The 26,195-nt window shown below is 39.9% G+C and overlaps 1 protein-coding gene across 1 annotated transcript in view; it reads left to right on the top strand.

Moving 5' to 3' along the window:
* Window positions 1–18,662: 18,662 nt before the first annotated feature.
* CCR7 (C-C motif chemokine receptor 7) overlaps window positions 18,663–26,195 on the top strand; it is a 17,187-nt gene continuing 9,654 nt past the window's right edge. The window contains exon 1 of the mRNA XM_074261454.1: window positions 18,663–18,853. Coding sequence (XP_074117555.1) covers window positions 18,844–18,853 — 10 coding nt within the window. The 5' untranslated portion in view covers window positions 18,663–18,843. The remainder of the gene's footprint in view (window positions 18,854–26,195) is intronic.

Here is a 26,195-nt window from a genome sequence, read left to right as displayed (position 1 = left end):
TCAATCTAGCGTATGTCTCAACCAGAAGACTGATGTGACATAGAATCGGATTTGGGGAAATAGAAGAAAAGGTAGGAAACCTTCCTCTCAAACTGTTCCCTACTCTAGGACCTTAGCATGACCCAGTGAGGGCACTAGGGAGCTGTCCAACTGAGGATAGCATACAAACTCCCCATGGAAATAAATGCCTATGGAAATTGTGTTGTGTTGTACACTATATGTGACTCAGTAGTGTGATTTGGCAGCCAAAAAAAGCTGTGTAGATAGTATAGAATCAGAATTAGAATTCAAAGGCCCTCAGGACCTATCCAGTTCCATCCTCTTCATTTTTCAGATGAAGAAACTGAAGCACAATGGGATTAATTGACTTTATCAGCCAACCCCTCTGCTTCTAACTCCATCTCCCTCCAAACCAGGAACACCATGCCCTGGGACAGCCCCAGCATCTTCACCTGCCTAGCCAAGACATTCTCAGAACTCAATTGAGGTTTGTGGGCCTCTTGGCCCCATTCCACAGACCCTTTCAGAACCCTCGGGGGGACAGGCCCATTCAGAAGACTGAGACAATTCTTAGCAATTGGGACTCTTTGCTCCGTTTGCTGGTTGTTTTTGCTCTCAGATGAGGGTGTTGCGTTTTCGGAGTCTATCTCTCTCTCTCTCTCTTTCTTTTTCAAGACGTGGTCGCATCTGCTTTTGTAATTTGTTCTGGTGTGTTTTTGAAGTGGCTTTTTGTTATTTTGCCTCAGCTCAACTCTGTTCTCAGGGGCCGGGAAAACACTCTGCCTATGCTTCTCTCCTCTCCTGCCTGTTCATAGAAATGAAGCTTTACGTTCCATGTCAACACCTCTCTCATGTGTCTAACTCATACTTTGTTCCATTCTGGGGAAGAGGTTGAGCAGGAAGACCCTGCTGACATGCTGACAATGGGGTAAATACTCTCTGGTACTCAAAGAAAAACAAAAAAGATGTGTTCTGCAGACAGCCTCACTCACTGTGATCAAGAAGTCCAGGGGAACTGAGAAAGCAGAAGAAACTTTCTAGACATACAATAGTCTATTTGGTGCAGGCAGACCAGCTGAGCAGCCCCAATAGAGCAACCCCCCTCCCCTCAGTTCATGGCCCCCCATAATAAATCCTCTCAGGTGCCAAGGTGATCTTGCTAACATGACTCTGGAATAGAGAGTGAAGCTGGTAAGTTTGTGCAACTCTGCCACCCTTCAATCCATACACAAGTCAAGAAGCATCCCATGTCTTTAGTCCTCTTTGGAATTACATTTGAACAATAGCCTATATACAAGTCTTACCAAATCACATTGCACTCTTTATCCTTTATCCTGATCATTCTCCTCCACTCTCACCTTGTGAAATTATCTCCAAGTTACCCTGAATAGATCATGTTTATACATAGTTGTTTGCATTAGAATGTGAGCTCCTTGAGGATAGGGAATGTGCTTTTGCTTTTCTTGGTATCCTCAGAGGTTAACAAAAATGCTTGGCACATAGTAGGTACTTTATAAATGTTTGATATTGTCTGTTGCGATGATGATGATAACAACAGAGCAAAAATTATTTGCATCCTATTGAGAACTCTCAATCTTTTGCTCTATCCCAGCATCCTGGCACCATGACTCCCCATTCCTCATGCTTGCCTTTCCCCACCATTGCCATACCTCCTTTTTATTCTCAGTGTACTCTTCCCCACATCTCTTCCCAGGTGTTGGGTGGTTGGTGATCACATAGAAGAGCATAGATCAGACTCTCTGGAAAATAGGGCACCATTTTCTATTATCACCATATTTCACTGGGGCAGACTGTGTTCTCTTCCCAACCTATCCACCCACACTTTCCCTGTGCTGCTACATCCTTGCCCTCTTCTCAAAACCCCCACCCACCAATACACACACCATTGAACTTACCCAGGACATAAGAATTCCTTGTTGTGGTTCTGCTCGTGTAATAGAGTTAGAAGAGATCTCTGAAGCCAACAAGACCAGTACTCTCACTTTACAAATGAGGAGGGGGTGAAGAAAGGAAAGGAATAAGCTATTTGCCAAGCTCTTTGCAAGCACTTTATACAAATGTTACTTAATTTGAGCCTTACAAGTAAGCATTTATTATCTCCATTTTACATTTGAGGAAAATGAGCTAAATAGAGGTTAAGTAACGTGCCTAGTGTCATCTAACTAATAAGATCTGAGGTTGGATCTGTATGGGACTTCCTGACTCTCAGCCCAGTGTTCAACCCAGGGGTTGTTGTGGGGATGCTGGAATTCTCTGCTCTCCCAATGCTGCTTCCAGTCTCTCCTTGATCTACTTTACTCAGCAACTTCTCTTTATGGATTCATTCAATCCACATTCATCACCCAATCAAGATTCTGATGACTAATATCTAGTGTCCCCTCTCCAACTGGGACATTCTTCTTCAATTCTCAATGAATTCTCAATGAGTTTAATACCTGGTTCCGTGTCTATTTTCTCCTCCCTTATTACTGCCTCCTTGCTATTCCTCCCACAAGACATGCTATCTCCCAGTCCTGTGAATTTGCAATGGTTGTCACCCATTCATGGAATATCTCTCTTCCTCAGATCTCCTTCCTGGCTTCCATGGCTTCCTTCAAGTTTCAGGTAAAAATGCCATCATCTATAAGAAGGCTTTTCCCCTTAATATGCTTTCTTTGTATTGGTTAGCTCCAATTGATCCTGTTTTTATTTTGTACATGGATGTGGTCCCCTCTATTTTGGGGATCATAAGGTCCTTAAGATCAGGACTGTGGATTTACCTTTGAATCCCAGCACTTAGCACAGTTCCCAGTACATAGTAAATACATATAAACTTGTAATAAATATAGCTTGGTTGATTGATTAAGAATCCCTTATAATCAAAAAATATTTCTTATTTTTTACATTTTATTTAGTATTTCATTTTTCCTCAATTACATTAAAAAAAACAATTTTAACAATCATTTTCAGAACTTTGAGTTCCAAATTCCCTTCCTTCATTTCTACCTTACTGAGAAAGGAAACAATTAGATATAGATTGTGTAGTCATGCAAAATATTTCCATAACAGTCATGTTTCAAAAAAAGATCCCCCAAAAATAGAGACCTCAAGAAGTAATAAAGAAATCTTTAAAAGTGTGCTCCACCCATATTCAGACACCATCAGTTCTTTCTCTGAAGATGGATAGTATTTTTCATCATAAGTCCTTCAGAGTTGTCTTGGATCATTGTTTTGCTGAAAATAAGTAAGTTGTTTACAGTTGATCATCATATAATATTGTTATTACTTTGTACACAGTATATTTCATTTGCATTAGCTCATGTACATCTTTCCAGTTTTTCCTGAGAGCATCCTGCTCATCATTTCTTATACTACAATAGTATTCCTTCATAATCACATATTACAACTTGTTCAGCCATTCCCCCGTTGATGGGCAGCCCCTCACTTTCCAATTCTTTTGCCATCAGAAAAGAGCTGCTATAAATATTTTTGTACATAGGTCCTTTTCCTTTTTGTTTTTATCTCTTTTTGCAATACTGACTTAGGCTTTATAGCCCTTTGGGCATAGTTCCAAATTGTTCTCCACAATGGTTGAACCAATTCACAACTCTACCAACAATGCATTAATGTCTCATTTTCCCCACATCCCCTCCACTATTTGTCATTTTCTTTCTGTGCACCGTTAATTAGCCAATTTAATATGTGTGAGGTAGTACCTCAGAACTGTTTTAATTTGCATTTCTCCAATCAATAGGACTTAGAGCATTTTTCTCATATGGCTATAGATAGCTTTTGATTACTTCATCTGAAAACTGTTCATACTTTTTTATCATTTATCAAGTGGAGAATGACTCCTATTTTTGTAAATTTGACTCAATTCTCAATATATTTGAAAAATGAGGCCTTTATCAAAGAAATTTTTTTCAAATTTTTTTCATAGTTTTTGCTAATTATATTTACCTCCTTCCTACCTCTCTCCCACCATCCATTTATTCTGTTCTTTCATCCTATCCTGACTCAAAAGCCTTTTGCTTCTGATTATTCACACCCCAAACTGCCCTCCCTTCTATTACCCTTCCCTTTTCTTTTCCCCTTCCCCTTGTGTTTTCCTATGGGGTAAGATAGACTTCTATATTCAATTGAGTGTGTCTGTTATTCTCTCTTTGAGCCAATTCTGACCAGAGTAAGGTTCACTAACTCCCCCTTATCTCTTCCCCTACCCCTCCACTGTAAAAGCTTTTTATCTTGCCTCTTTTATATGAAGTTAATTGCCTCATTCTCCCTCTTCTTTTTCCTTTCTATCAGTACTTTATTCTCTCACTCCTTAATTTTATTTTTTAGATAGGGAAGTATTTTTAAGTCTATCCCTAACCCTTCCACTTGAAGCTTACATCTATTCTAATTCAGTCCTGAGTGAAGATGAAGATGCTCAAAGAATAGCCCTCAACAAATTCTAATACCTAGTTAAATAACTTACCTGAGAAATTATGGACCAGATTTAATTTCCTTGTTTCTTCCCTTTTCTTTGGATCTGAACTTACCTTTTTGCATGACAGTGAGATTTGTATTTCAGATGTTGAACTTAGTGTCCCATCAGTACTGAGCTGAGAAAGCTAGAGAAATCCAGTTCATACTGGCAAAGTTTCTTCCACTCCTGGTCTAACCATCAAATTCATTACCTCCTCAGACTAATGAAATCATAGAATTTCACTTCAGTGTTGGAAGGAACCCTGAAAGTAATTTTATCCAACTTATACTGACCAGGAATTCCCTCTATAAAAGAGCCTTATAAAAGAGCTCATTCAGCATCTCCACCCACCCACCCAAGATCCCAGTGAGGAGGAACTCAGTACCAACCAAGACAATTTATTCCATTTTGGGACAGCTCTAATTGTTGTGAATAGCCAAAATCTGCTTTTATCTTTTTTTTTTAAACTTCATTTTTTCTAGTTTTACCCCAGGGAAGGAGCAGATCAAATCTGACCTCTTCTTCCACATGACAGCCATTCAAATACTTAAAAACAGCAGATCTTAAGATTCTCCCCTCCCCCCAAAGCTTCTCTACTTATTGCCTGGATTACTATAATGGCCTATAATAGCCCTTAATTGTTTTTCTTTCCCCGGTCTGTTGCTTCTCCAATCCACCTCATTACTCTTCCTTCGAATGTTTTTATTGGCTCAAGAATTTCTAATGACTCCCCATTGCCTATCAGATGAAATTTCACATCTTCAAACTGATATCCAAGGCCCTCCATTGTATAGCCTAACCCTATCTATTGAGTATGATTTTATTACTCTCAAACATGTAATATCTTTTCAGACCTTTTTATTCAGACAATTTTTAACAGTGCTGTTCATACATTTGGGCCTCATGGCAAGCCTGTAAGACAAGTATTATAAGATACTATTGTTTTCATTATGTTTAGTCATTTCAATTTTAGTTATGTGAGATTTTCTTAGAAAAGATACTAGACAATTTTCAGATGATGAAATTGAAATTATTTCCACTCATAAGAAAGAGTGTTCCAAATCACTATTGATCAGAGAAATGCAAATTAAGACAACTCTGAGATACCACTACACACCTGTCAGATTGGCTAAGATGACAGGAACAAATAATGATGAATGTTGGAGGGGATGTGGGAAAACTGGGACACTGATACATTGTTGGTGGAGTTGTGAAAGAATCCAGCCATTCTGGAGAGCAATCTGGAATTATGCCCAAAAAGTTATCAAACTGTGCATACCCTTTGATCCAGCATTGCTGCTATTGGGCTTATATCCCAAAGAAATACTGAGGAGGGGAAAGGAACCTGTATGTGCCAAAATGTTTGTGGCAGCTCTTTTCGTAGTGGCTAGAAACTGGAAGTTGAATGGATGTCCATCAATTGGAGAATGGTTGGGTAAATTATGGTATATGAATGTTATGGAATATTATTGTTCTGTAAGAAATGACCAACAGGAGGAATACAGAGAGGCTTGGAGAGACTTACATCAACTGATGCTGAGTGAAATGAGCAGAACTAGGGGATCATTATATACTTCAACAACAATACTGTATGAGGATGTATTCTGATGGAAATGGATTTCTTCAACAAAGAGAAGAGCTAATTCAGTTCCAATTGATCAATGATGGACAGAATCAGCTACACCCAGAGAAGGAACACTAGGAAATGAGTGTAACCTGTTTGCATTTTTGTTTTTCTTCCCAGGTTATTTTTACCTTCTGAATCCAATTCTTCCTTTGCAACAACAACAAAAAAATTCGGGTCTGCACACATATATTGTATATAGGATATATTATAACATATCTAATATGTATGGGAATGCCTGCCATCTAGGGGCGGGGGTGGAGGGAAGAAGGGAAAATTCAGAACAGAAGGGAGTGCAAGGGATAATGTTGTAAAAAATTACCCATGCATATGTACTGTCAGAAAAAAATGTTATAATTATAAAATTCATTTAAAAATTAAAAAAAAAGAAAAGATATTAGAGTGGTTTGCTATTTCCTTTTCCAACCCATTTTACAGATGATAAAACTGAGGGAGAGTTAAGTAACTTACCCAGGATCACACAGCTAGCCGAGGCCATATTTGACCTTTAGAAAATGAGTCTTCCTGACTCCAGGTCCTGTGCTCTATGCATTGGGCTATAGAGGTGCCCATTTTCAGGCCTTAAAGCTACTAAGCTGAATCCCTTCCTCTCCATTTCACAGATGAGAAAATTGAGGGCCAAAGAGAATAAGTGACCTTATCAAGAACACACAGTGTATGCTCAAACCTTGCCTTGACACAGATTTTAAAATGTACTGGAAGACATGCTGCCAAGCTACAAATATTTTAGAAAGAGCACCAGACTGGGAGTCAGAAGATCTGGATCTTCTTAACCTATAAATGTCAGAAGCCTTTTTAGCCAGTTTGTTCACTCTATCTGTTCCCTAAGCTAAATGATATATAATTCTTTTCCCTATTTGCTATGAAATTTGACTGATAAAATTATTAGACCTATATAAGTTTATTATAGTTAATTTGTGCCATAAGATCAATATATAGTATTTTACATTACTTGAATGACTAGGGATTGAATTATAAATTCATTTGGGTTTAGTAGCTACAGAACTGAGTCATTCATGCTCTTCTTTTAGGTCATGTAGAATCGTGGAGGGTCATGACAGATAAGGCTTCTCTTGTCATGCTCTCATATTTGTATTTTGATTCTGTTTGAGAATTCTGTGCAAAATCAACTCAGTTCAATTAAACATTTCTAAACATTCATTATGTGCCAGCCACTGTGTTGGGCTAGGGGAAAACAAAAGGGGAAAAAAATGTAATGTCTGCCCTCAAGGAGTCTATATTCTTTATAGAAACTTTTTCTGATCTTCCAAGTTAGCCCTTCCTGCCTCTCCAAAATATTAATTATATCCTTATTTCTTCACATAGTTTATCTCCCCAGATAGAATGTCATTTCTTTGAGGGGAGGCACTAAAATTTTTTGATTTATTTGTTTGCTTGTTTTTGCCTTTGTCTTTGTGTCATAGGGACATATCTCAGTTCTTTGTTCAACTTGTTTCAATCCTGTCTTATTATCTGTGACCCTATTTGAGGTTTTCCTGGCAGAGATACTGGAGTGGTTTGCCATTTCCTTCTTCAGCTCATTTCACGAACTGAGGCAAACACCATTAGGTGACCTGTCCAGGGTCACACAACTAGGGAATATCTGAGGTCAGATTTGAACTCAGGAAGATTAGATTCCCCAACTCCCTATCTCTCCAGCAAAAGAGGGAGAGAAGCTTAACTGCCAGCCTCTAGATCTGTCTTTCTGAGATTAGTGAATATCCACCCTCATCAAACAAATAATGGTACTTAGGAAAAATCGTGCCCGGGGCAAAGTCAATGGGAAGAGGGGTGGTAGTGGGTCTGCTCATGGGACCAATTACAGCAGGACCTGGAAAAGAAATAAGTATTAAGCACCAGTTACAGCATTTGACCATCACAAGAACCTTGCTGGTGAGTACTATTGTTATCCCCATTTGACTGTCCAGGAAACTGAGGAAAACTGGTTTAGTGAGATGATCAGTCCACAGAGATCACAAAGCTAGTTAAGCAAATTTGACCTCCAGACCCAGTGCTCTATCCACTGTACCAGCGAGCCACCTCTGTTCTGGGCTAGTCTATCCTCAGGAGGATCCTAATACGTCTCAGTAGGAATTAGAAGCATTAGAAGTGGGAAAGGGTATTTCAGTGAATGGCTCTTAGGGTGGAAATCTGGGTCTTGTCACAGGATGACCGGTGGAGGAACATGAAGCAAGACCTGGAGAAATGTTCCCCTTCCTATCTAGGAGAAAGACCGGAACAACCACCACCACCTGCCACTCACCACTGGAGGAAACCCCACCACATCAGTGCTCTGGACAAAGTTCATGCTCACTCACGCCTTTAGTCAGGATCTCTCCTAGGTCAGGTTGGGCTGACATTTTAGGCAAGTCCCAAGACTTCATAAAATTCCCCCATCATGTGTTTGTTTAAGGGAAAGGCTACGGTAGGGAGAAAGGAAGGGATGAAACAGAGTGTATGGCCCTCCATCAAAAACCTGTTTCCCATCCAAAAATGAATGAAGGAAACTGACCATCACATCACGAACCGGGGGGATAAGGAGAGCATGATCACAAATATCGGACGCAACGTTCTGACCTTTTTATTTGGCCTCCCCTTCCAAGCAACGCCCCTCACCAGTTTGAACAGTCTCAGGCACATACACACACCCCCTTTCCTCCCTAGAGGACTGACGGGGACTGACGGTGACCGGAGAGTCCCTAGAGAGATGTCTTAGAACAAAAACAACAACAACCAAGAAAATACCAAACCTTCCCCCTGCTACACCCCCACCCCCTCGGTTACGTACTCCAACCACAGCTGGGGGTTCTCTCAAGGGCTAGGAATGAACGGTCCTCTTTTCACTTCTGCTATTTAAATGCAGCGCCTCTGGGAAGCCAGTCGGCCCATCAACAGCCAAATCCCCAAACACGTGGGCCAAGACTTCTCTAGTTGGGCGTCTAGCTTTCTAAATCAGTCCCCTTTTGTTGATATGGAGAGAGGTTAAAAAGGACAACTGCTCAATAATTAACGAAGTTGCTAGCATAATGTCCCCACATCCTCCTATCTCTGGGTCATTGCCCTCCAAATTTAAGGGGGTGGGGGGAATCCAGAGAAATTTTTTCCCAGCATTCCTCTGAAATCTTCTCCTTTCCCTTTTCTTTTTTTCTCCGAAAAATAAAACAAAAACAAACAGCACAATTCCTCACTAATTATTATGTATTATTTATATATATTATATAAATTATTTATGATATATTTATGGTAAATATATAATAAATAATTCATTATGTCACATTATATTATTGTCATATTATGTCATTTATTATATGTGACATATCATATCATATCATATATTATGTGTCATGTGTATCATATAGTATATTATATCTTATACATGATATATTTAAGAGTTAAGGAAATGCTTATTAATTGGTTGATTAAGAAAAAGTTCACATTCATAAGCCTTAACAGACTCCTTGCCTTGTAGCTATTGTGTAATGTGGGGGACTGGAGTACAGAAAAGAGAAGTGACTTAGTGAATGTTACACGGCTAACAAATGGCAGTTCTGTGCTCTTCCAATAGTAGCCATGGTTGACCATGTTCCGTGGATTCCTCTGTGGTTCTTCTGTGGTTCCATTTTGGTGTAAGCCTACTTCTCTTCCCAGACTAATTTCACATTGCTCCCCTTCATCCACTCCATGTTCTCTTTAAAGCCCATTCCATCAACAACCTCCCTGCCTTTGCAATGTTTCTCTCCAGTGTTTCAATGTTCTCTACTTCCTCTTCTCCCCCTTAGAATACTTACCTCCCATTCAAATCCCAGCATTCCCAGCACAAATGCTACCTGCTGCATGAAACCTTTCTTCATTCTTCTCCCTAGCCTTTAGTGTTTCCCACCCAATATCTCCAATTACAATGGATTTACATTGAAAATATTTTAAATAATAAAAAATAAAATATTTTTATCTGTATCTCTACTGTTTCCCCCAATAGAATGTAAGTAAACACCTTGCTGTTTTTGTATTTTGGTGTCAGGAGTATGTGTCAGAGGATTGGGCAATAATAGGTGCTTTATAAATGTTTGTGGAGTTGAATTTAATTAAATTGCTTGACACTAGAAAGAAAAGATTCTCCTTTCTACCTCCATCCAACTATCTTTTTTTCTCCTTTTCCCTTATTTCTATTTTCCTCTCATCCTCAGATTTGGGCTAAAAGGCCTTTAACATGGAACTTGGCCAACAGTGGTAACTAAGTACCCCCCATTGATATCTATCCAGGGGACAAAGGCTGTTGACACTGTTGGACATCATACACACACATGCACATAATTCTGAGGGAATAGACATATAGAGGGTGCAGCAGCTTTTTACAAAACTCAAATTTGAAACTTAAAAAAATACACCTCTGTCTCTCTTTTCTTTCTGTCTCTTTCTTTTACTCTTATCTTCCCTTCTTTCCTTTCTCTTTTCCTCTCTTCTCCTCTTTTCTTTTCCTCTCTTCTACTTTTTTCCTCTTATCTCTCTTCTCTTTTCTCTTTCGTTCTCTTTTTTATTCTCATCCTCTTCTCCTTTTCCCCTTCTTTCTTTTCTTCTCTCTTCTTTTCTTCTTTTTTCCTCTCTCCTCTCCTCTTCATTCTTTTCTTCCATTTTCCTCTTTTTTACTTTTCTCCTCTTCTCCCTTCTTTTCTCATTTTTTCTATTTTTCCTTCTCCTCTCTTCTCTTCCCTCTTATCTTTTTTTAATCTCCAACTAGACTGTGAAGGAAATAGAAGGAAACTGGGGGATGGTCAACTCTTATCCCTTCATTTTACAAGTGAAGAAACTGAGACTGAGAGAGGCTGTGACCTACCCATAACCACACAAATGGCAAGTTGCAAAGGCAAGGTTGAACTTCAAACCCAGCACTCTTTCCATCATCATAAACTCCCTTTAGAAATAGGGAAGTAAAGAAAAGGAGCTGATTCTCTAGTTCAGTTGGGGAAATTTTTTCAGGGTCGAAAGACTTATGACTGCCAGGTTTTTCTGACCTCAGACATTCAAGGCTTGAGAGTGGAGGCCACATTTCTCCCCATCATCCCGCTGTGATCTCAAATACAAGAACTCTCTACCACATCACACTGGGAGCTCCTTGAGTGTTAGTTCTACAGCCTCTTCATCACACTGGCTAGTGAGAGACTGGTGGCAGTGTCCTTCCTCGGTGTCTCTCTACCAAAAACATAGATATATGCCAATCAATATGCCAGAGCCACTCAGTAAAATGTGTTCATCAAGTGATCTGAATTAAGTGACAAAGATGAGAAGTTGACAATAGGAACAGAAAAAATATTCCAGGAATTCAGGATCTAGAGGTTGCTAGGAGGACACAATAAATAGGGTGTTAATGTTGGAGGCAGGAAGATGTGGGTTCAAATCTTGCTTCTGACATTAATAACCGTGGTCCTGGACAAGTCACTTAATATCTTTCAAACTCAATTTCTTCATCTGTAAAATGATATATTATATATGTCTTGTGTGCATAGTTATTTGCATATTGTCTCCCCCCCTTCCACTGAAATGAGAGCTCCTTGAGAGCAGAAACCATGTTTTTGTCCTTTGTAATATCAGCACCTTGATAAGCTTGATAAGCACTTGAGTAGGAGGAGGAGGACAAGTTAGTCTCAATGGCTTTTAAAATATCCTCCAACTGAAAAGCTTTGATCCCAGGATCCTATCATATTGACATGTTATAATTTCTCTGACAATGAGCAGGTATATTGATGAAAAATAATGTTGAGGTTATTGAATAGATTGACCTAAAGCAGCATCAGCTAACATCTGGGTGGTACTTGAAGTTAGAAAAGAAGAAAGAGACAGAGACAGAGAGAGGAAGGCATGAAGGGAAAAGAGGAGGGAAGAGAAGAGAGAAAAGGAAAAGGAAAGAGGGAAAGAAGGAAAAGAACTGAGGGAGGCAGGAAGGAAGGGAGAGAAACAGAGAGAAACAAATAGTCCCCAGACCCAGTAGAGTTTAGAAACAAGTAGGTAGATAGTTTCATGTTCTCCTGCCTCATTTCCTCTAGCTATCCTGCTAGTATTTGGAGCAAAGATCTATGTTTCAAAGACATCTAGTATTTCAAGCATTGATGGCTGGGGTCTCTTGAGTCTAGGTAAAGAATGATCAAGGCTAGCTAAGAGTGATCAAAGTGATCAATGAAAACTCAGCTTCTCGGGGCTAGAAAGAACTTAAGAGATCTTCTAGCCCACTCCTCTCATTTTACAAAGGAGTGAACCAACCCAGAGAAATAGTGTAACTTCCAAAGTTACCAGATTATTAAATGGAATAGTGATGAATCAAATCTGAGTCTCAAGATTCCCTGATTTAATGCCCTTTCCATTACATCATCCTGACCCAAGTTAAATAAGAGTAAAGATGGGTCCTTTCTCGTAACTCTTTTAAAAAGAGAAAAAGGAAAAAAAAGTTTCCAGTTGCAAAGGGCACATGCACTGGCTATAGAATGGGTCCTCAATTTAGGGAGTTCTGCTTTTGAAACGCATTACCATCACTCCCTCTTCCTCCTCCTTTAAATCTTCTTATCTCAGCAGGCTGAAACATGCATGTACGCACACAAAGAGACATATGCAAACCAATTGGTAACTTATTTTGATGCTTGCCTCTCTTGTTCCCTTCTGCCTTTCCACTGAAATAAAGGTCATTGAAACAAAGTTCTATTTTCACTGTGAACCATAGTCTTGGGAACCAATGGGGGGGAGGGGGGAGGCTAGAACTAGAAATATAATGCAGAAAATATAATGCAAACATTAGTCAAAAGGGAAGAGGACCTAGATAGGAGGAAAGGGCAGTCGAGTCCAGTGAAAGCTGACTGGCAATCCTTCCCCACTTCTGTGCCCTTCTATTGCTCTCACACTCAAAACACCTTGTGTTGGCTAAAACCACATTGGCCAGAGGTTTCACCGAGAAATACTGAAAGAAAAAACTAACTAACCTCCCCCAACACACACACACACGCACACACATTTCCTTTCCCTTTTCACCTTCTCTCCTAGGTCCCTGAAGAACACAATAATGTCAAACAAATAGACCTTCAAAGACCCCTCCCAATGCCCAACAATTGAGCTCACACATCAAAAACAGGAAGCTTGTTCCTAGGGAGGCAAGCCCATTGTTCTCTCTCTATCTGTCGTGTGTGTGTGTGTGTGTGTGTGTGTGTGTGTGTGTGTGTGGTGGCGGCAGTGACAGAAGTGCCACCACCACAGACAGATTTCTGGTCTCCAGCTGCATCCCTCTGGCCTCTGTCCAGCCAGCTTCATCTACTGTCTCCACCACCGCACCACACACACACACACACACACACACACACACACACACACACATCCCTTTCTTTCCTTCTCTAAGACAATTCATCTGTGTCTCTCCCTAGCCCAAAGTTCCAAGCACACTTTCCCAACACCTGAATTCAGAGTATTCCCCTTCCTCTTTGCCACATCCAGAGACAGATCTTTCCAAGCTGAGATAAATTTGGAAGTGAGAGCCAAAAAAGGACAAAAACAAGTGGGAAATCTTGGACCATAGACCAAACCCCTCACTGAGCTCTCTGGGATGAGTCAAGATAAGACAAGTCAAAACCTCCATCAGGGACTGGTCTATAGAGAATCCTATACTGGCCTTTGTAGCCTGGGGCTTCCTTCCTTGGGTCTCTCCAGGTCTGAGTCTCTCTATGTGTATGCTGAGGTAAGGAAAGGAGTGATGTGGGAGGGGGTATTACCATATCTGAGGATCCTGCTACTATGTCTCTCTTTGAATCTAGGGACCTCTCAACTGGGTCTCTCCGGCTCTGAAAGAGCTCTCTGGATCTGATACCTTATTAGAACAGCTTTCCATGTCAAAATCCTTCTGTTGTACAGGATTCCTCCTTCCCACATCTCCAAGACAGTCTTTCTCACTACCTGAGATCAACCACTTCATGGAGTTTCTCTAGGTCTAGAGCTTCATCTTTACTATGTCTGAATCCAGAGCCTTCTCCTTGGGGTGTGTCTCAAGTCTGGGGTTCTCACTAGAAGATATCTCTGGGTCTGGAGTTTCCTCCATGAAATCTCTCTGGGTGTGGTGGTAACTCTCTTGGGCTTCTGGATCCAGAATTTCCTCTTTCTCTGGGTCTAATGATAATTCCAGAGACTCTCTGGATCTGAATAAAGAGACTGGGAAGAAAAGGACAAATCTAAGAGATATTTATTACAAAGAAAAAATTGACAATCTAGCACACATGAAATAGTAGAAACAACCTTTCATCAGATTGTCATCTCTTTGCTCTATCTTTATTCTCCACCCCACCTTCATCATCTCATACTCGGGAGTGCTCAAAAAATGTTTGTTAAATTGACTTGGTGACAAATTGGCTATTTTAGAGGGATAGAGGATATAAGATCATGCTACATATAAGTGGAAGGAAGGAATTGTAGGTATTTGTGCTAGAGAAGAGAATATATAGGAGAAATATGGCAACGTCCATCCTTCCAGGCTCACAATGAATGTTAGCCTTGACTCTTTCATTCTTATCCCCAGTGGGACTGCAAAGGATGTGCAAGGGATAGCAAGACCATGAAATAAAGCACCTCCCTTCTATGTGCTTCATTTTCTTATGTGTTTAAGGAAGGAGCTTGGGAAGACAATTCCCAAGATCTAATATTCAATTGTCTGTGATCTGTCATCAATGTTCAAGAGATCAGCAAGAAGTAAAATAGTCACAAGTGTCTTCCTAGAAGAGGTAGGGCTTAAAGTCCAGGTAGGACTGAGAATAAGAAGTCCTCAAAGGAAGAAGGATATGATTTTTCTTTCTTTCTCACTCCTCAACAGATTGCATAAAGAAATACAGTATAAAGTAAGAGTTAGTAAACTGTTCATGGCTTTGGATGCAGGGATAAAGTTACTAGAATTATACCTTAAGGAAGGAAACAAGCATTTATCATTTGCCTATTATGTGCCAGGCAATGTGCTAAGAACATTACCTCATCATTAAACCTGGAAAGTAAGGGTTATTATTATCCTCATCTTTACCATAGAGGAAGCTGATGAAGACAGAGGTTAAATGATGTTTCCTGGATCACACAGTCAATAAATAAATGTCACAATCAGATTTGAACTCAGGTCCTTCTGCCTTCAAGGCCAACACTCCATCAATCACCTAGCCTCTTTTCATTGAAATGACACTTCAGGATGTAATTAAAAGATAAATGAGACCTTTCTGTGCAAAAAGATTCCCAGCAACTTTGCTTATAATAGCAAAAACAAAAACAAAACTCAGACCAGCCATGCACTGAATTGGGAAAAAATAACAGAACCACATTTCATAGGATATTTATTATTGAGTCATAAAGAAATAACAGTTACAATGAATTGAGAGATACATGGAAAGATAGACATCAGTAAAAGGAAACTGAAAACAGAGGGACCAAAAGGGGAAAATGGAGGGATGCAAGTAGAGAAAACAAAGAATGCATCAAGATGTACACTGAGGACAATTATATGAAAAATTATATGATAAAAATAATATTAAAATATAGAAAAATATATCATGTCAAAAATGACAGTAGTAGTAGCAAAATCTGAAGAAAATATAACAAAGAGAAAGATCAGAGGACGTGGAGGGAAGTAAGATTATTTTGTCATTGTTTAGTTTTTTAAAATAATTTAAATTAATTAGAATATGAGACTTACATATGATCCTCTTACTGTTTGCTTTTGTCTTTGTTTCCATTAATAGTTAGCACTTAGAACAAAAAACAACAGCTAATTAAGAAATACTCCAGGCAATCAGCAAAAGATTCTAAGCTTGTTCTGCAGCTTGGGCCAAAAACTTGGCCCATTTTTACATTTGCTGCCCAAATTGTGTAAAGCACTTTCAAATCATTTGGGGACAAAGCTCCTTGGATAGAAATACCCTGTGAAGCCATATGGCTACTAATGGAGAAAAGGAAGCAGTGGTTAAGCCCAGACACTCATCTGATGGCTATGATAGAGGATGGGAGGAAAAGAAGTAAGGAATTAAACATTGAGCATCTACTATATACCAGTCACATAGTGCCTGTGTTAAGTGCTTTACAAATATTTTCTCATTTGATCCCCATAATTGCTATTATTATTCCATTTATAGTTGAGAAAACTGAGGCAAACAAATGATTTCCTGGGGTCACACAGCTAGAATATGAGGTCTTCCTAATTTCAGACCTACCACTCTACACAACCTATCCTATCCTACCATCCATTAGTTTCTTATTTAAAAATAGTCATTCTTGCTAACTATATACTAAGCTAAATTATTTCTAAAGGCCCATGAATGTTGCTAAAACCTATTAAATCTTAACATCCATTCACTCCACCCTCCTTATGGCTCTTTTCTCCAAAATACTCTTCTGCACCCAATGGATAGTCAGTTAAATGTTTATTGACCAATTTGTAAATGTATAAGGGAAAGCCCGTGGCCAGATTTGGAAAGATAGTAAGGGAATTCCCGTTTTCCTATCCACAGATCAACACCAGAAACTAAGAATGAAACTGAAAGTTCTTTAGCTAGTCAACACTCTCCTCCTGCAGATAAAGAAGGGACAATGGAAGGTAGCTTAGTGACTGGGGGTTTCTAAGGCTCTTGGAAGCTTGGGGATGGAGAAGCTGTAGAGTCACTGAATTCTGACTGTGGCCTCAAAGGAAGAGTATTTCTACTACAGATCCACTATCTAATGAATCTAATTGTGTAAGGAACTTTCTTTGGGTGCCCTCAATCAACAGAATAAGAGTCCCCTACTCAGCATTGCCCAAAGTGCCCAGAACAAATATCAAGCAGTTGCAAAAAAAAAAAAAAAAAATTAACTTTTTGCCACCTCAGGAGAGTATCTGGTTCCTAGAGGGAGATACCAAGAGGAAGCTCCTAAATTGAGTTCATGGAGTCCTATGTCTCAGGGTCTATGTCATACCCTTGCCCCCACTGACAGCCACCCAGAGTCCTTCTTTTTATTACCAACAAATCTGCCCAAGTATGGCTTATTAGAACACCACCACCAACTGGCACATATATACAGATGCTGCTACTTTATGACCCAAGATACTATTCTATCTAAAACCACATAAACTGAAAGACTACAGGAGTCAGTTCTATTAGGTTGTCGGTGGCTCATTTGGAGGAAATTAGGAATAAGGTTCCTTCAGTAGTACATTCATCCATTCAATAAGCATATACTGAGGGCTGAACATTGAGCTGCCTGCTAGGAGAGTTTAAGACACTGATCTGACACTAACACTCTATCTACTGTACTTCCTAGGCAAGCAGCATCCATCACTATCCTATTTAAAATAACTAACTATTCTTACTAACTAGATACTAAACTAGGGTTGCGAATGTTACTAGGATCTATTTAGATTTTAGAACACTGGGGGCAAAAGCCTCTTAATCCATCCCAGACTATAAATCTGGTAGGACAGAGTACTTCTTAAAGCTGATAAAAATCTATTTTCAAAGCTTTGGGGGGAAAAAAATAAAAGATGATTGGTCCAATTGCCCAGAAAAGGGTGATCATTGATAGAGATAAAGATATAATTAGTAACCTTGAAAGTAATTAATTACTTTTGCACTTAAACAGAAAAGCACATGCATATAAGCAGTTGCGGGGGCGAGTGCATGCCCACCCATGTTCTAACACACACATATACACATACATCTGTGCTCCTGCTAGGGAATCCATCAGATAAGGCCAGCTTTCAGTGATTCAGGATCTGGTTTTCCTATTCATGTGATCTCAAATCATACACCTCTTTTTTTTTAAACCATCTGCTCACTGATTCATTGTTTGTCTCCTCTGCCAGAGAGAGGAAGTCAAACCAGCCTTTGGTTCTGGTAACAGGTGTGATAGAAGAGAAAGTCTAAATTTATTAAAAGGAGGTGATAAAGTCTTAAAATATATAGTAGGAAAAAAACATAGAGTATCTGAATTGGAAGAAACCTTAAAACAGAGAATACAGATTATTAGGACAAGAAGAAACTTTAGTATGGGGATTCTTAACCTGGGGTCCACAGATTCCTAAAATGAATTTCAGTGGGTCCATGAACTTAGATGAGGGGAAAAATATATCTAACTGAAACTCATCATTTCTTTCAATTATTTAAAATTATAATTCTGAGAAGAGATCCATAGACTTTACCAAACTGGCAAAGAGATCCATGACTCAAAATAATAATAATAATAATAATAATAATATTGAACCCCTATCTTAAAAGAAAAAACATAAAACATAGAATGTCAGAGTTGGGAGGGACTAGAGACCACCCGACCCAACTCCCTTGTGTCTCAGAGGAGAAAACCACTATGGAAATCCATTTTACAAACTACTTTTCTTCCCAAGACCCATAGGTAATCACAGACTTAACTGGAAGAATCAATGAAGCGGTCAACCAGAATTACATCACCACGCCTCCCGATTTCCCCTACTAGCAACAGGATTCACAAAAGTTAGAGAAGGGACTTTCTCGATGCAGAACTTTCAATAGTGACTCAGGGGCTCTTTGAGAAGATGGACCGTTGTGTGACCCATGCAGGGGAGGAGAAGAAAAGGAAACATTCAGCAGGCTGAGCCACTGGCATCACGTGCATCTTTACTCACTCAATAAAAAGAACCTACATACCGCTTCCTCCACAGCTTCAGAACTAAAGGGTGTGGAGGTAGGCACTGTCTTCTTGTGATTACAGCCTCGGCAGAACAAGCATCATGGATCTAGGTAAGTGAGATTAGAGGGAAGGGGGACTTTTCTTGCTGATAGTCACAGGAAGGGGAGTACAGAGGACCCTTGAGGAGATGATAATTCTTAGATTCAGCCAATTAGCAAAGAGATAGAAAAAAGGAGGACAGAAGAAAATAATATTTTTAGGGACGCCAAGAGCCTTTGTAATACCTTGTGGGGTATAGAGAAGAGAAAGGTTTTTATCCCCATTGGGAATACTGGTCAGAATCCACTTAGGAATACATAAGATTGAGTTACTCTCAAAATCCAATTTCTGATATCAGCTGTGATAAGGACTTCTGATCAGGCATGACACTCAAGGTCAAACTAGACAATATCTACTTAGTTGGGAATTCACTTCTCTCAACAAAAACTGCCTCTCATATCCTTTTCTCACCCATTTATATGAAGAGAGAAGCAAAGCAATTAAATGCTTGAGAGCTGAGCCCATCCTTTTCCACCTGAGATAGGAAGAACCCCAGAAAGAGAGTTAGATTAGTTCAAGATGGGGAGAGCAGAGTAATGAGAGGCAGTTTATCCTCTGAAAGCAGGTCATAGGTAAAAGTCTCAACCACTGAGTGTGAAAATAAGGATCTCTCCAAATCAGAGTTGCAACTATCTTAGGGTAAATGGGACTTTGTCCCAGAGTACCAACATGGTAAGGAAGGAATTAGAGTGAGCATGCTTTCCTACCCATGAAGACCACCAACCTATCTATCATCTCTTACTTTTCTGTCAACTGCCCCTGGATAACTCCCTACCAAAATCCCATTACCATGGCACTATTCTCCTAAGTTACCATCTTTCTAACCCTCATGCGATGGTCAAACTACTGTTCTCCAGGCCATTGCCCCCCAAAACCATATCTCAACTGAATTTACCCCAGATGCATTATGCTCCACCCCAGATTCCCCAAGAAAATGATTCCCATTCCAATAGAATTTTCACAGAGTACTTCTAAATCTTTGGAAAAATAAATATTTTAAACCATTTGAAAAGAAGGATGGCCAACTACTCCCAGACTTCTCCTAGCTCTATTTCTTCTGCTATAAATATGCAAGACAGTAGAGTTGCTTGACAGTATTGGTGAAGTCATATATAGAACTATCCTACTTTTAAAATGTTGTCTGCAATAAGCAAAATGCTTGGGAAACTGTCGTTGCCAGAGTCCAGCCCCTCTTTCCAGTTAGGTAGTCTTGTCCCAGGCAGCTGAATCCTGCCAGACCAGAGACTTATATAGTCAGATCTTAAATATATGGCAACATTTTCCATTCCTTTTAACTAACCTCCATTGATTCTCTGAATCATATATCTGTCCTTTTGGGAGAGAACAAAGAATCAAAAATTTTCTGGGGAATTTTTATGAAGCCATCAGATCTATTTCACAGAAATATAAAATGAGGGTCAAAACAGGCAGCCAGGAGAGCTGAGTTCCTAGATCACTTGCACACACCAGCAAGCTGGCTGCCACAGTAGCCTCAAAGCCACAAGAGGTCTGGCTTTTAAAAGTGAAGGTGCCTCAGGACTCTCTGCCTTGCTTTACTTTGCCTTTCTACTATAATCCATACTTTATCATCCCTGCCTTTACTGCCCCTCCACCCATGCCCCATACACATATCTGGGATCTTGGACTCAGATTTTGCAAAGTAGCTTTGAAAAAAATCAGTGTGTCCTATGTCTGAAGATATTCCAGTTGGGCTCCTCCAAATCTCCTGGAGGCTTCTCTCATCCCAGCACAGAGCTCACTCTCCCCAAACCATCTTCTCTCTCACCTTTCTGAAGCTGCAACCCTCTTCCCTCATGCCCTTAACTCCATCACTCAAGAGTCCACCAACGGGAGGTTCTTGCACCTGTCCTGCTCCTAATCCTCTCCCATCTCTGCCTCCAACCTTTCCAGGACTGCCAGCCCCACCTGGGATTGCTCTGAGGCTCCCATCAATCTCTGCTTTGGAGGATGCTGGCCTGAGAGAAGCTAGTGACAGAGGGAGATTAATTCTTGGAGCTCAGCTCACCAAGACAGAAAGAGGAGTTTAGAGATATGGTGGGTAGATAAGAAGGGGGAAACCACAAGAGGTTTTATTATTATTGTTATTATTAAGAATGGGCTCGTGGCAGTTGGTAGGGCCCATTGCTCTCATTGGGTGGTTAGGTTTCACTCATTTCATTTGGGGAGTGCTGGGCAGGAGCAGGTAAGGGAGTGGCAGACAGGGCAAGCTAACTGCCTAGTTTCTCTTACACAAAATGAAAATTGAATGGGGCTGTGCTGGCTCTTTTCAGTACTAGAATGAGCAGGGAAAATGACTGTTCTCAGCCGCTTTGAGAAACAGAAGGAAGATGTCAGGGTTTGAATTCTCAAAAACAAAGGGAAATGGGAGTGCTAGGGGGCTGAGGAAGTACATAGGGTAGGGGCTCTTCAGGCTCTTGATGCCCTGGAAGGATCAGTCAGAAAGATGGCCATATAGTCTGACTTTGACTTGGGCCAACTACTTATAGTGATTTTTTTTTTTTTTTTTTTTTTAATTTGAGTAGTCTGGTTTAAAGGGTAGATAATTAGCCTCAGGATCAGGGAAAACCCAGGTTCAAGTCTTCTGGCTGAATGACTTTGAGTGAGCCATTCAACTACTCAATGCCTCAGGCAACTTTTTACAACAGAAATCCTTAATCTAGGGTCTGTAAATTTGGTTGTCGGTTTTTTTTTTCTTTAACTATTTTGATGAATGCATTTCAACATAATTAGGTTCTTTTATAATCCTGTGTATTTTATTTTATTCATTTAAAACCATTTTGAGAAATTTTTTTGAGAACAGTTTTGTGAGTTTCACCAGATTGCCAAAGAAGTCCATCACGTAAAAAAAAAAAAGTTAAGAACCCCTGCAGGAAAATCATACATTATAGAGCAGAGAGTAACCAATATTGGTGGAGGAAGATTCCTCACTGGAAGTTCCCTATGGCAATGAAATTATAGGCTAAATCCAAAAGTGTTGAGAGAATGAGAGGGAAAGGAAGAGTGTGTGTCAATCCAGGCTCTACAAATTTATTTTTTGAGCATAAAGCAGGATGTGTGTGTGTGTGTGTGTGTGTGTGTGTGTGTGTGTGTGTGTGTGTGTGTGTGTGTGTGTGTGAGAGAGAGAGAGAGAGGGGGGGGGGAGGGAGAAAAGGAAAGGGAGAGGGAGGGAAGATGATTATGGTGAGGGGGGAGATCAGTGAACTCATTAGCTTAACTGATAATGGCCCTTTCTCCATTGTCCAAGGTTTGGCTATTCTTGTTATAGATTGTTCAGATTACAAGGTTCTCCTCTTTCCCATCTACCCCCAACATAGATTTACTAATTTACTTCTTATCTTCCCACAACCAAAAAGAGAAAGTCAAACTGCCTGCTTAACCCTCAATGAAAAACTCTGGTTGGTAACAGATGCGATAAAAGAGAAAGTTCAAACAATTGTTTTAAAAATTATTCTGCACACATTGGAGATAGAAAGGGAGAAAGTCCAGATACTCTGTTCTCAGGGACTTTATAATCCATTAGGGGAACATTTACATAAAATGAGACTTAGGTATAGGGACAGAATCTCAGGATGCCAGAGTTACAAGGGACTTTAGAGATCATCTACTCTAACTTCTTTTACAGAGGAGAAAACTCAGGCACAAATCTCATTGTCCAGGCTACTCCTCTGCTGAAGTTCATGGATAATCAAGGGCCAGCTGTAGAGAACAATAAAACATTTCCTCACTGGATCCCTTGTCTTTGAGCCTAAGGCACTGATGTTGTTGTTATTATTATCATTTTAACCATTTTTAGTACTACTGGTCTGAGCATTCCATTGTTCCTAAGTAGATAGCTGGTAGCTATCTACAAGGCTGGTTGATTTCCAGATCTCCTGATCATTAGTGCCAGATAGAACCTCTGGAATGCAAAATCTTCCAAGGAATAGGAGGAGTAGGGAGTATAAGAGTTATAGGGGCAATGAGAAGAAGAACAGAAAGGCAAAAGAGCATGGAAAGAGGATAAAGGCTTGAAAATACACAAATACCAGACATGTATATGAAATGGCAATAAACTCAGTGAGAGTATTTGTCTGTACCTCAGTTTTCTCATCTGTAAAATAGGACAGCCTCTGAAGTATCTTCAAGCTCTAGATCAATAAATCTTTGATCTTACTTTACATTTCAATTTCAAACATAAATACATTACACTTGAACAAAGTGAAGAATTAGGCACCCAGATAATTTGGCAAGCTGGGGGAATAAAGAGTAGGGAATGAAAGACAACAATCCCCTGAATCTCGGGCTGGGGAGATAGGGAGAGTTTCTTTTGTTGAAAACTCAGAGAGTAATTTTAGGGAATTTCTTCATCATAAGAGCTACAGGTAACAGTTTCAAAAAATACCCAGTGTTTAAGTTAACCACGTCCCAAAATCCCATCTACCAACTCTCAAGTTTACTGGTACTGTCCAAGCTAAAAACTAATCTGTCTATGGCTTGTTAATTCTGACTCATAAATAGATGACTGACCTCTCCATCCTTACTGGGCTCAGGGTTTCCCCTGCATCTTCCCAGTACCGCCAACCCTTTCTAGAAAAAAATAAAAAACCAAACCTGTCCCCAGCCTCCCAGACTCTAACTCTTTCTCCCAGGCACAGAAACTGGCAACCTCCACTCAGACTGCTCCTCCTGGGATTGAAGAGACACATAGGAGGCGCTGGAGGGAGGGGGTAGAGGTGGAGGGGGGGATAGTAGAGTGAAAAAGAAACAAGACTTGGTTCTACTCTCACTCTCGATGATTTTATTGACACCTTAGGGAAGGGGAGGTTGGTTCCCACTGCTAGTCAGAACAGACTTTCTCAACTGTAACTAAATGATATTTGCATGTCCAACAAAACTTAAGAGCTTATCTGAGATGAGTCAGTGCACATGTCCCTGGCCCCCAAAACTGGGTGTGACAAGTATGGACTTGGTCCCAGACTGAATCTTCTGGGGAAACTGAGGTTTACTGGTTTAAAGATTGTTAATAGAGAGAGATGAGTTGAGGGAAGGAAGCTGAAAGGCACATCTTTATGAAACAGTCTAGGAGTAGGGATACTGAACTAAGAGATAGGACGCAAGTTTGACAGGATTTGGGTTCAAAATAGTTATGCCTTTATGACCTTAATTTCTCTGGACCTCAGTTTCCTCAAATTTGTGAACTGGTCTAGATAACCTTTAAGATTCTTTCAGATCTAAATCTATAACGTGATGATCCTAGTTCTACTTTTGTGTCTAATTAGCTAAGGAATTTCAGGCTTTCTTTCTCTCTCTGGGTTACCTCAACTTCCTTGCCTTTAATATAGTGTTATCAATTCACAAATGCTTTTTAAATGTTATATGTTACAACAGCCCAATCACCTGGGAAGTGAAAACTGGATTATCCATATTTTTCAGATTGAGAAACAAAAGGTTCAAAGAGTTTGACTTGTTCCAAGTCACACAACCACCCAAGCTTTAAAAATCAGAGCACTGTCCTGGAGTTCAAATCTAACTTCAGACACTTAACTAGCTGTGTGATTCAATCCCAAATGCCTCCAAATAACCATTAATAATCAAGATTCAAACCCAGATTCTCTCCCCTACATAATATCTCCTCTTTATGAAGGTTGTACAGATGTTGCTAGATGAAAGGTGATTGTAAGCTCTTTAATAAGCAAGAATTATATCTTTTTTCATCTCTTTAGACATAGGTATTTAACAAATGTCTATTGAAATGAACCTTTTAGATTCTTCCAGATTTATTCCCCATTTTAGTCCAGCTTTTTATTTCTACATTCAAATCTGATCTCAGACACTTAGTAGCTGTGTGACCCTAGCCAAGTCAGTTAACTATGTTTGCCTCAGTTTCTTCACCTGTAGCTAAAGAAGGAAATGGTAAACCATCCCAGTACCTTTGTCAAGAAAACCCCAAATAGGGTCACGAAGTGTTTGAAATGACTAAACAAGAAATGTTTCGCACTCAAAAACATTATTTTGAGTAGAGGTCCATATCCCCAGATTTCCTAAGAGGTCCATGACAAAAAAAAATGGTAAAGAACACCTGAACTAGACAATTCTTTGTGTTTCCTTATTGATTAACTCTATCTGATTCCTCTTACCTTGGCTCAGTTCCCCAAACAAGCAAAGTGGATAGTAGTTTTCCTTAACAAAACTCAGAGTAGCTTTTTCAATTGTCTTGATGTCCTTATATTTGCTAATATTCAACTGAATGGAGAAAGATGATAAGATCATAAATTTGGAGCTGGGAGGGACCTTAAAGACCATCTAGTCTAACATCCATCATTTCATAAAAGAGGAAATTAAGACACAGAGTAAATGTGTAATTTACCTATCTGCCATCACTTAGGTAGCAAGTAGCAAGGTGGGGATTTGGACCCAGAACCTGGGATCCAGTGCTATTTTTCCTGATAGCCAGAGGACATGAATGAGATGGTATGGACAATTTAGGGAGGCAGAGAGATTTATACTTTGGTGTTGTTTGGATCCATTTCCTCTTTTCCTCTAGGACAGTCCAGGGAATCTCAAACCCCCTTCCCCACAAAACTAAAAAACTCCTCCCTCACCCCCAGGGGCAGAGGAAATTTTAATTGTCCTGCCAAATCATTTCCAGCAGGTGGCAGTGTAGACAAGGAAACAATTCCACAGGGATTGCACCCAGGTTTGGGAGCCTGTGTGGGGATATCTGTGAACTCTCCTGATTCTTAAAAGCTTCTAAGTGGGAAAGTAGTTGCCATTTCTCTAACTCAAAGTGAGAGAGAGATGCCAAATCCAAGTCACCCTCTCCAAAGCAGAACATGGAATCGAAAGGGACCTTGGAGATCATGTTGTCCTACATTTTCATTTCATTTCATTTTATTTTTTAAAGGAAAGGGAAACTCAGAGGGGAAAGTGACGAGTAGGAGGTTAAATATGGAAAAGCAGTTAGGTGGCATAGAGCTCTGGCCCTGGAATCAGGAAGATCTGAGTTAAAATTCAGCCCTTACTAGCTGTGTGACTGAGCAAGTAACTTAAAAAACTCTTTCTGGAGTGAGCTAGGTGACAGTAATTACCGCACTGGTCCTGCAGTCAGGAGGAACTGAATTCAAATTAGATCTCAGATCCTCAATAATTGCTAAGTGACCCAGGCGAGTCACTTAACTTTAATTGTCTCAAAAAATAAAAACAAACAAACAAAAAAAAATCTCTTTCCGACTCAGTTTCTTTGTCTGTAAAGCAGAATAACAATAACACACACACATACACACACACACACACACACACACACACACACACACACACACACACACACAGAGGCAGGAGAGAGACAGACAGAGA

The sequence above is a fragment of the Sminthopsis crassicaudata genome, chromosome 4 (assembly GCF_048593235.1).
Source record: "Sminthopsis crassicaudata isolate SCR6 chromosome 4, ASM4859323v1, whole genome shotgun sequence".
Classification (NCBI taxonomy): Eukaryota; Metazoa; Chordata; class Mammalia; order Dasyuromorphia; family Dasyuridae; genus Sminthopsis; species Sminthopsis crassicaudata.
Note: the sequence above shows the minus strand (reverse complement) of the source record. Positions and strands in the feature narration are given on the sequence as shown.